The following is an 11828-nucleotide window of genomic DNA, read 5'->3' as shown; positions in this document are numbered from 1 at the left end:
AAAAAAAAAAAAAAAAAAAGCAGAGATCTGCTGCTAACATGCACTAATTAATCAAGGAAAGTAGGAATGGCACTTGCTTAACATTTAAAAAGATACTTCAATATTTCAAAGAGTTCATGACACTTGGATCTCAATCTTTCAGTGGTCTGTGAACCAATTATAAGTTTATACATGTCTAAACATACTTTTGAGCAAAAAAAGTAATAATGTCTAAAATAGCTTTAGAGACAAATGAGGACAAAGACACACAAAAAGAAACATTATACCTTAAAAAAAAAAAAATCCTATGATGCTCATAGCCATTCTAAGATACCCACCCCCAATTCTGGCCTTGCTGCAGGGGCAGTCTGTGTGGCCATGAGGATTACACAGGACTATCTTTACAGCTACTGGACAAAGGTGGGCATCTGGCCCAACAGCAGCCAATCTATGCACTGCCCTACAGTCTGTCACGTGGCCTGGTATGAAAAGACAAGTTGGACCAATCAGGTGCCTCTAAGCAATCTCAAGGGAGTAAGTAATGAATGAGGCAATGCAAAGCTGATGCAGGAGCTGCCAGGGTGCACCAAAAGGAGCTGGGGGCAGCAGTGAGGCCACAGAGCGGCACCGTAGGCCAAAGCTCTCGAAAGCAGAACCCATTTAAGGCCAAGGATACGCAGTGGAATAAAAACAGAAAAGAGGGAAAGAATATGAGAGAGAACAAAGCAGATACAAAGACTTCCCATGAAACAGGAACACAAAGGAAGAGCAGGATGCAGCAACAGTCCCCCAGAACCGCCTCGGTTCCCAATAGCCTTATCCAGCACAGATGCATCCTTTCCTTCCTTCCTTAACAGACAAAACCAAATTCTTTTTCTTAAGATACTCTGAATGAGTCTCAGTCTCTGTTCTCCACAACAGGAATTTAGTTAGAACTAATATTAACTACCTAAGCCCAGGTTAATGAGAAATTTATACCCACATTAGGTATTCTTATAAAACTACAGATAACACAAGACTTTTCAAATCGGCTGGGATCCCTCGAAGTAAGCCAGAAATTGTGCCACTCAACACATTTACACTAATTTATTTTGGTTGTCAAGATCAAGCCACGCTAAACAGCATGATGCAACACATCACATTCTACATGTTTTAACCACTAAAACCAAAATTTAAAAAACCTGCTTAGATATTACTCAATTTGTTCGAAAGTTTCATTTACAGAGTTCTTAACAAATGATGCTACCTTCAAATTTAATGTTACTTATGAAGGCCAGTAGGAAAGAACAGACGAGAAGCATTGATTCACACCTCAGCAAAGGCAAAGTAATGTTTAAGTTGTTACGTGAAAAGAATGGAACTTTACTATTCTTTAATAATTATGTGAAATATGTATCAATAATCTTAAGTATGATTTGATACTATATACTCTGGAGAAGAGGTTACTATATAGCAGCTAAAGGCCATTATCTAGCTTGCAAAAGTGCTGGGCTTGGCATGCAATGTTTTTTAAAAAAATAATCAGTTGACAGACTTTAAAAACCAAGAGGTAATACATCTAAGATCCGACATTTCTGGCTTTTCTTGATATACTAGATATGCCTGTATGAGTGTATATTTTCACAAGCTGACAAAGGACAATAACTGAGTAGCAGTTAGTTACCCCACTGGGGCAAAGACATTCCAGTTTCTTCTAATTCTCCCCAGTTCTTGCCAATCCCTGTGGGTATTTTAGTTTGTAACCTCTGCTCTAGAGCTACGAGATTTATAATCTCACCTGGGCATCCACATATGATATAATTATTTAGTTTATAAACAGCAGTACTGCTTTGCTTAAAAGAGTCAATGACTAAGGTAATCTGAAATATTTCTGATTGTGGTCCCAATTCTGCTTTAGAATTAAAGACAGTTAAATGCAGGTCTAATGTGGCACCCGCCTGATCCCCTCACTTTGCCGTGCTCTCCCTACCTTTTCTGTCTGGCTTGAGGTTCCTATCCACGGGAGGTGGTTCACAGTCTGCCACAGGAACTGGCCTTCGGGGAGGGGTCTTCGGGCTAGACCTGAAGCCCATGTGAGCAGGAGGAGGAACTTGCATCCCAAATGAAGAAAAATCAAACGTTCCTGGAGTCATTGGCACGTAATTTGCTTCCTGAATTGGTTCTGTAAAACTGCTGGAATGTTGCCGTGGCGGTGAGTTGGGATTCATTGGGACATAATTTTCATCCAGTTCTTCACTTGATACACTTCCCACTGTCAACATATTTTTGATTTTCTAAAACACACATATATTTCTTTTAATAAACAAAAACTACGGTCAAAAGTGAAAACACAATTGCAAGTCACACCCATCCATATGGATCTGAAGGTATTTTTAGGATCCCATTGAGTCTCAGGGCACTATGTATAAAGATTGTGACAATGAAACACACTCAGTGACGTCGAGGATACTTACAAAGTGGTTATGGAAGCCTTCAAGTGAACTAGATCTGTCACTTGGAAATGTTCGTGGAATATCATAGCAGTCTTGAGAACTAGCATCTAAAACAAAGAACAAACTATCAACATTTCCTCCCATCTTTGCCAGCCCTCAAGTAATTAAGAATGACCTATTCTCTCTGTACACATGCATCTGTACGCACACACCAATTTTATAAAGGATGCTCAAAGAATAATGTCTCAAATTGGCATATTAAATCACTAGAAACTGCAGACACTCACTTATAGGCTTATGCTAACCAGTACAAATAGCTAAGTACGAGAGGCAGTGAATGTCTAAGCCTGGGATGAGATGGGTTATCTAATGATGGAAAAGAAAAATACTATTTTCTCATCTTTTGTACCACCTTAGGCCTAACTTACATCTCATTAATTTATAACAAGTTTACATAGTCACTTCAAGAAAAGAGTTAGAAATTGCTTTTGAATGGTGAAATAAGTATTGATATAATTACTGTGCACAATATGTCACATCTTTATCTTCTTTCAGATAGCTGGAAAACTCTACCACAAAATACAGAGATGTATGCACACAGTTTTTAGTGTATGTGCATTAAAAACTTTGGCTTTCTATGTTTAGGACTTTGAGAATCTCAGAGGATGATTTAGACCCATTTTTCCCCCTCTCAAAGTCTGGAATGTCTGATTGAAGGTTCTAGGAGAACGGTCTTCAAAAAGTATACTCACTAGCAATAAGTGGCTAGTGACAAGGAGAGAAGATGCAGCTTTTAAAACATAATAAAAATCAAACAAAAAGCACAATGATGTGATTGGAACAGAGTATCACCTGTTAAACCCAAAGTAAAAATTGCTGATATAGGAAGGAAGGAAACAAAGAGTCCACCAGATGGGACTTAGAAGCAGCCATAATGGCACACAAATACAGGAAAGGGGGTGACTCCGAGAGGCTTTCTGGCTGGTCCATTTCCTGCTCCTCTGCCCCAACAGAGGAGCTATCCACTTAGGATTATAGAAAGTAGGAAAGATAGGACATACTTCCTGAGGCGGGAAGTCGTTACTAAAGACCATACTTCTTCAGGGATAAAAAAAACTCCATCTCCCTTCCAACAGAGCACAAATGCACACACGTGCACATGCCACACCCCCTTCCAGGGATCCACTGAGACTCTGAGATCTTGGTTACATGGGTAGGTAAATGAAGCGCTGAAGCAAAGAGAAGGGACTATTTTTTATAGCATAGTATATTTAACATATTATACTGAAAAGAACGAACATCTAGAAAAACTGATTTTCTTTTTTTGAGACAGAATCTCACTATGTTGTCCTTGATAGAGTGCTGTGGCATCACAGCTCACAGCAACCTCAAACTCTTAGGCTTAAGCGATTCTCTTGCCTCGGCCTCCCAAGTAGCTGGGACTACAGGCGACCACTGCAACACCCGGCTATTTTTTGTTACAGTAGTCACTGTTGTTTAGCAGGCCCAAGCTGGGTTTGAACTTGCCAGCCCTGTTGTACATGGCTGGCACTGTAACTACTGTGCTGTGGGCACCAAGCCAGAAAAACTGATTTTCTAAAATAGACCTCTAACAGAGTAGAAGCCAAGTGGAGCTGACCTTTTCGCAACTTGTTAAGATCCACAGTGGAAATGGTATTACTCCGTGATGGTGGCATCCCTGCGGCAGGAATACAGTAACTACTGTCAGTGTCTGAGGCCGTGCGTGGGATACTACACGTTTCCACAGGAGATCGGTCATGAGCTGGATGTGGTTTCGGTGGCCGAGGTGGAGGAATGTCTGGAATAGTATCCAGTTTTGATGTCTGTCCCAAGGTCCCCTCTGGAAATGTTCGTGGAATCTGATAAGTATTACCAGGTGTTGGAGGAATGTCATAACTAATAGATACGTGCCTCATTTGAGTCTCTACACTCGATGTCCCAGATGGGGTATTAAAAACATAGAGCTCTCCATCTGCTTCGGTACTTGATGGAGACACCTTTGGTAAAACATCATGAGAGTAACTCCTGGGCAGGTTATACAGGCTGGAGTCTACAGAAACAGACACAGCCCGTGAAGGTGGAGAGTCATACATCATTTGCTGCTGAAAAAAGCCATTCACTCCATGTCTGCTCTGGGAGGAAGCAGGATTTTTATGAGAAGGAACGTTGTCATTGCAGTCTGTTTCAGAAGATGTGGATTTTGCAGAATCAGCATGTGTTCTAAATAAAAATCGTTAATGACAGAATAAACATGGTGAAGATATAAAAATACATTTTTAATAAATATTTTTACAGCTTAGCAATCAAAAGACATGGCTTTTTTCATTAGGGGGTGTGTGTGTCTGTGTGTGTGATCCATGAGATTTAAAGCACAAATATTGTTTAGTTTTTATGGTCATACACCAGACAACAAAATCGCCACCACAAAACCACCAAAAGCATTCTCCCTAACTCCTGTCCTATTCCTTCCCACACCCCCAACTCCACCTATTAAATCTACACATAAAATCACAATCCCTGCAGCACTGGAATTAGGTATCACAAAACTCTGGGAAAGGCAAATGATTAATATATAGACAGAAGGAAAAGCATTTTCTCTGAAGAACATGCAGAAAGTACAGTTTACAAAGTTGATACAGGGATCTTAAACCTTCCTGTGGCAAATTCGCTGTTCCATAAAACTGAAAAGTCTGGTGATTACCTGGTAATGAATAAATTCAACATGACCTACAAGCCATAACAACTTAATCGGTTTCATGTTGCTTCCCTTTCACTGGTTTTTAAAACAAACATTTAGCCAACACTATAAGAGGATCAAAATAAATGACACAATAAGTTAACAAAGTCCAAATAATAATTAACCTTGAGAACTATTTTATGCTTTAGGTCCATTTTCAGTCTCTGCATGTTGAGGGATCACAAAATGTGGGTATAAGACGAGATCAAGCTAACAAGACAAGCACACGCTCTCTCACTTTCTTAATGCTACGCAAGATACATGAACTATCTGTCCATGCCAGCCAAAGCTGCAGAGGAATTTAAACATTATTTCTCTAAATAACTTATGACAGCTTCTTAGAAAGGGCTTATCTTCCCCGACTTGTTAGCAAACCTGGCACTAGGCAGAGTACTGCGTTTACTCACTTCAAGTCTCCCCCTTTGATGTCAGAGAACCCACACTGTTCTGTACTGATTTTCCTTCTTCCTTGCTGATTACTCCCTTGTTTCACTGACTGTCTGCTTCTTCCATCCCTCCAGCAGTTAACAGAGTTCAGGCCTCTAAACATTCACCATACAGGCCATTAGAGAATCCCTTTTCATTACCACCTTCTTCTCTGAGTGCTAATAACTCCCATCTTCTCACCAAACTCTAAAACACATGTTACCAAACTGATATTTGTACTTGGTTATCCCAGTATTACCTTGCTTATGTGCCCCAAACCAAATTCAGTTGCCTTCTCAAACTGATCGCTCTTCCTGACTTGCATCAAAAGAAACAACTTTATCCAGATTCTCCAGGCTCAAAACCCAATCAGCTTCATTCCTTCTCGTTGATCCCCATAGTCAAGCAGGCACTGACTCCTTCTTCATACCTGCCCTTCTGTTCCCCTGCTCTATTTCCAGTGCCACCACCCCCAGTTCAAGTCCATCACCCTGCTGACACCCTCCTAACTGGAATTTCCTCTGTTTTCTCCCTCTTCCAATCTATTCACAGGACCAGGCTGCTACGCTGCAGTAGTATTTTCAAAACACAGTTTTTCTATCACTCACCTACACAGAGAAAAATCTATTAAGAGTCCCTACAGGCTGTGGGAACTATCAGGCCATAAAGTAATCTACCTGGCATTGACGCCACTAACAGCAGGGATGTCCTATCTCTTGTCCCATCTCAGTCCCACCATCCCCAGGTTGAACCCTCTCCACCAAGAGGCTCTCCTTCCTCATTATCTTCCTCCACTGTGCTCACTCTCACCTCTCCTTTCCCTCAAGCTATTTTTGTACAAATTACTAACGATATTCTCCTTTCCTCTCACAATAGGTCTAGTTCAAATCCTATTCCTCCTACAGAGGGTCTGTTTTCTCCATTTTAAAACACTTACATTGTGCTTTTGTGGAATTTCTAATGTACCTATACATATTTTAAAATTTGCACTTCATTTACTTCAAATGCAGGGCTTAGAGGAGCTAGAGGTTATGTAGTATAAGGAGTAATAAATGAAGCCCCTGCTTTGATCAGCTTATAGTTGAGTGGATCATAAGTAGAAAATCAATCTATTTCCAACACTGTGATCAAATGACATATGGAGCCATAGTCAGGATGCCATAAAAACCCAGAAAGACATTTAATGTAACTTGGGAGTTTGGGCTTTCTAGAGTAGCAGGTGTCTGATCTGAGTCTTTCAGGAAGAAAAAGTTTGCAAGGCAACTTTTGTATTTTATCTTCATCTACAAATACCTAATGCTTGCACATCTTTACTTCTTAATAAGCCTACATGCACACTCCAAAGGGGACTGTATCTGAGGAAACTTATCTTAACATAATTAATTTTTAACTTCACTGCACCCAGAATAATAGTGGGCACAAATATGTGTAGTTGTTAATTAACTGTTCAAACAGTTGCAAAAATACACATGTCAAAATATCCCTGAGCAGCAATGTCTTTGAGCATAATTTGTAGTGCAACAGGAAAGCTGAGGTACCATCATATAAAAACAAAATATACCAAACCTGTCACTTAGCTTTTGGGTTTTTAAAAGTTGCTACTGAAAAATAATTTGTGACTCTTCATAAAATAAAAATCTTAGTTAGTATCATAGGTAACAAAGTTGCGAGTGTGTAATTTTAAATATTCACAGCAAACAAGCAAAATCAAGTTAGAATTTGATATTATTAATGAGTGTTGACTTGTAAGATTTTTTTTTTTTTTGGCTCTTACAGGTAAAATCCCATTACAACAAATATATAGAAACCATCTCTGAAATGAGCGTGAGCTGTTTCCATCATCTCAAGGCATGTTTCACAGAAATTATTCTGCGTATCTTAATAAATTCTGTACAAATTTTTTTTTTTGAACAAGTGCTTCATCTGATCCTAGCCCAGTAACAATAACTTTCTTTCTTTAACAATAACTTTCTAATGGGGGAAAAAATACCCCTTTTGTAACAAAAGTAATAATGCTCAATATCTTATAATCCTGTTTAAGATACACCTTTCATGTCTACTATGCAATTCCCCCTCATTTTTATATTATAAATAAATATGCCCAATGGATGGACAATATCACTAATTGTCACAAGCTGTTAATGGCCAAGGCTGGTCTCCCCATCATCATTCTCCTGTTTCTTTGCAAAATAATAAAACAAGTGCCCTCTATCTCCCTCTGTCACCGTAAGCCTTCTAACTACTCAATGTCAAATGACAAGTTTGATCAAATTCAAATATCTTATAGCTTAGAGAAGAGAAAGGTGTAGAAGCAGGGAAGGAGAGAAGGCAGGGAAACTAAAGATTTGGGAGAGGCTTTAAGAGCCCCCTGGTCAAGACTGCACTCCACAATGTTCTATCTACTTAAAATTCTTAAAGAAAAGCTTCGTAGTTTTTAGCAACATACTCACTTCATTAAATTTAATTAAAGCCCAATCTGCATATTCCATGGAATTTGCTATATTGGGATTTCACCTGTATGATTAATGTTTCACACAGAACCCAAAACCACAACACACTCACTGCAATGGAATCGTTTTGCTTTCAAAATCTTCTAGTAGTAGGTATTCCTCTCCTTCTTCAGAAACAAAAGATGACCCTTGGCTGGTTTACAATCACATAAAAAATGGAGCATCATCACCATTTAAAAATCAGTGAAATCTGTTAAGCAAGTAATACTATGAGTCTGTAACAAAGACTGTAAAACAGCAGACAGATTTCCAAAAGAGCCTTGTGGGTACCACTCTTTGGCAGAGATTGTGTTTCTTCAATAAAATCTCCTTGATATCAGAAATCATTAATAGTGGAATATAAACCTGAACTATAAGTCTGAGACATATGCCTATATAGATGTTTCCTTTAAGCCTGCAAGTCAAGGTTTAGAAAGTTTAAAAGTAAGAGTCTTAAATGTGTGTATACACACACACACACACACACATACTCCACACAGGCATATACAATTTACCTGGTGGTGGGTTCAGGCTTCTTGCTTTGACAGTTGATTAGCAAGAGGTAGTCTTGAGGATCCTCCTGGATGCCGAGAGTGTCCAGGTGTGGCGGGACGCTGATGAGCTGATAAGGCGGAGGTAGAGCAGCAGAGGATGCATCCACCTGGGTGGACGATGGTGCTGCATTGACAGCTAAAGGTAAATCTGCTGGTGTTTGTAAGGAGCTGCCAGGCGGCTTCACAAGATCTGCAACACCAAAGTTTATCATTGTCTATCTCATTTTAAGTTTTTTTTAAAAAAAAAAAAACAACAAAGCCACCTTAAAATTTGCAGATAAATAGGTTCAACACACAAGAACAGAATAAAACTTGACAATGCCAGTTAAAACAAACACTACCTAAATGGTGACATTTGTACAGGGAGTAATTGGTTCTCATCAAAGAGATCTCAAGAGTAGGATTCTTTCTGTATTCCAGGAGTTCTGAGGAAGCCACAGTTAACCTTGCCTTGAACAGTCTTCAGTTTGGAGACGACTGGGAATAAAGGTGTTTACCACCTCAGTAGGAGAGACTGACTTTTTCCCCAATGATAATAAACAAAGTGCTTCCTCAGCCAAGCCAACCTTCCAAGAGGCCCATTTTACTACATGGCACTTATAGGCCCAGAGCACAGCATCAGGGTCTCTTCACCCAGTGTTTATTTGGGTGTTCATTCTTTTCTTTCTACTTCTTAGCAAACTAGGGAGAAAGAGTTCTACTTCTGGGACTAGTGAAAATAAATTCTACTCATATTCAGAGGAAGCACTTCTTTAAGGCGTCACTTTTTAGCTCAGCTCAGGCCTCATTTGCCATTGAGTGGGTTTCTGTGGTACTTTCATGAAAAGGGGTCAGTCAGCCAGTAAAGAAGCAATTTATCAAGCCTTACCTATGTTCTGAGAAGACATAAAAATAGCCAAATTGTACAGAAAAAGCAATTTGAAATCCTAGAAATAAAATCCTACTATCATCACTGACATAACAAAGTCTATTCTTAAGGGACCAGAAGAAAATGTTTTGTTAGTCTTGTTAGGAATACAAGGTTATAAATAATCTAGAAAAAGGCAACTGCTCAGACATGAATAAAGAAATTCGTTTTTTGCCTGTTTATATAAGAACAGAAAAGGCTGGGTCGAAATTGAGGTTTGTCACAACAAAACATTACATAAAAGATGCTAAAAAGTGGTAAGGGAACTACTATGTTCTACCAAACAGAATCAAATGCCTATCATTTGGCTTGTTAATTCACCAGAGAAAGGCCAAACGTCAGCTCTGTCTTCTCTAAATACTTAGAATAAACCAACGTGCTTTTAATAATGTCTTTATGCATCTCACGGTAATATTCATACAGTCACCACAGCCAATTTTACTTAGCTCATTTTACAGCTCTTCCACCCAGACCTAGAAGGTCATATCCTAATTATGAAGCCTGAATAACACATTAATGTGGCTAAATATATCCCTAATTGTAGGTCCCAATAACAAACAAAAAATTCAGAATGCCTGCGTTCACTGTGCCTTACAGGTAGTAGATGCTGAAAAAATGTTTCATTCACAGGCAATGAGCACTTTCTCTGTGTCAAAGTCAGAAGCGTTTAAGCAAGACCCATTTCACCTGCATGTACAATGTGAGATTTGCTCCTCAAGAACTTTGTGAACCCTCCTAGATGGTAATTAAGTTTGAAAACTTTCCATTAGAGAAATATGGCCTGAGGAAATAGAAGTTGAGCGAACTTCTGACTTTTTGCCTTTGCTATGCTTCATGCAATGCCAAACCTTTGCACAGGCTCATCTAACAAAATCTAATCCCTTATGCCAGGTGTGAATTCACTTTTTCTTCCTTACTTATGGAAAGTGAGAACAGAAAGATGAATTTTTTGGTATTTATGTTGCAAAATGCCATCATTTTGGTGGATGCTCATAAATACATGTTGTCATGTATAACAGACGTGGTTTATCAAATGATGTCTATAACTGTGGTCCCCCCGTGCCCCAGACCAGTATTTGGATCCTGGCCTGTGAGGAACCAAGCCACACAGCAGGAAATAAACAGTGGTAAGTGCCTGGCTAAGCTTCAGCTGTATTTACAGCCTCTCCCCATCGCTGGCATCGCACCTGAACTCCACCTCCTATCAGATCAGTGACAGCATTAGCTCCTCACAGGAGTGAGAACCCTACTGTGAACTGTGTATGTGGAGATTTAGGCTGGGTGCTCTTTACCAGAATCTAATGCTGTCCTCCTCCAACTCCTGCTCATGGAAAAACTGTCTTCTATGAAACTGGTCCCTGGGGCCAAAAAGGTTGGGAATGACACACCCTATGAAGCATTTTACTACTACTCTGATTCAGTTGCAAATATAGAGAGATTTTTTAAAAGGATTTAAAATACCATAGCCTAAACAGTGACTCAGAGTAAATCCTTGTGGATTTAAGAGACTATACAAAATGTTTACCTTTTAAAGAAGAGCTTAAGAAAAAAAAAAAAAAAATATATATATATATATATAATGTCAAGGAGGAAAGAAGGAACAGAGGAATCAGAAAACTGTTATGTATCCCACAGTTTTTATTCACAAATGTGTTTTATACACTTCTCCTTTCCTCTACTATAGAGGGATGATAAAATTGAATCAGCCAGTTCAATTTTTAGTTCTCACCCCAAACAATAAAACTAAATAAGAAATAGTATGAATTTTAGCTTGGTACTGTAACTCTTAAAATAACTTTTCTGGGTGGTTGTCTTTACAGATACACATTTCTTTTAATACTTTTTCTAAACTTGATGGCTGTGCGCTAAGTGAATTGAGTGATTCATCCTAAGGGGGAAAGGAAAATCGCCCATTCAGGCCATCATGTTTATCTGACCTTAATTTATTAAACACAATGGGACTAGCTCCTTTTTAACCTTCCATTGCTCCCACCTGAGAATGATGAAAATGTTTTACCCTCTTTGTAGTTGCAAGATCTTCTCAATATTCTGAAAAGAGGCCTGGGATTCAAAGCTTCCTTTCAAAAATATATCTGGTTCACAATATGTGAAGATTTATATGTACTCCTAAAAGGCAATAACTAGAGGAAAAACTTCTGTTACCTTCCCTAGCAAGTTCATGAAAGAAGAGATCTTCAAGCAGTTATAAAAGCAACCTCAACCATTCCCAACAACATGGGGAACAAAAGACTTCAAAAGGGAAGAGGGAACCACTTTACCACT

The 11828-nt window shown here is 39.0% G+C and overlaps 1 protein-coding gene across 2 annotated transcripts in view; it reads right to left on the bottom strand.

The window, feature by feature from the left end:
- The window catches only part of GAB1 (GRB2 associated binding protein 1), a 134069-nt gene that overhangs the window by 25831 nt on the left and 96410 nt on the right, over positions 1-11828 (bottom strand). For both annotated transcript variants that reach the window (XM_003790189.3, XM_023513458.1), the window contains exons 3-6: positions 8600-8828; positions 4051-4652; positions 2433-2518; positions 1949-2252 (exon numbers count right to left, since the gene is read on the bottom strand). In XM_003790189.3, the coding sequence (XP_003790237.1) occupies positions 1949-2252; positions 2433-2518; positions 4051-4652; positions 8600-8828 (1221 nt within the window). The remainder of the gene's footprint in view (positions 1-1948; positions 2253-2432; positions 2519-4050; positions 4653-8599; positions 8829-11828) is intronic.

The sequence above is a fragment of the Otolemur garnettii genome, unplaced genomic scaffold, assembly GCF_000181295.1.
Source record: "Otolemur garnettii isolate 467f Iridium unplaced genomic scaffold, OtoGar3 scaffold00041, whole genome shotgun sequence".
In the NCBI taxonomy this organism is placed as follows: Eukaryota; Metazoa; Chordata; class Mammalia; order Primates; family Galagidae; genus Otolemur; species Otolemur garnettii.
This window is presented reverse-complemented; position numbering and strand designations above follow the sequence as displayed.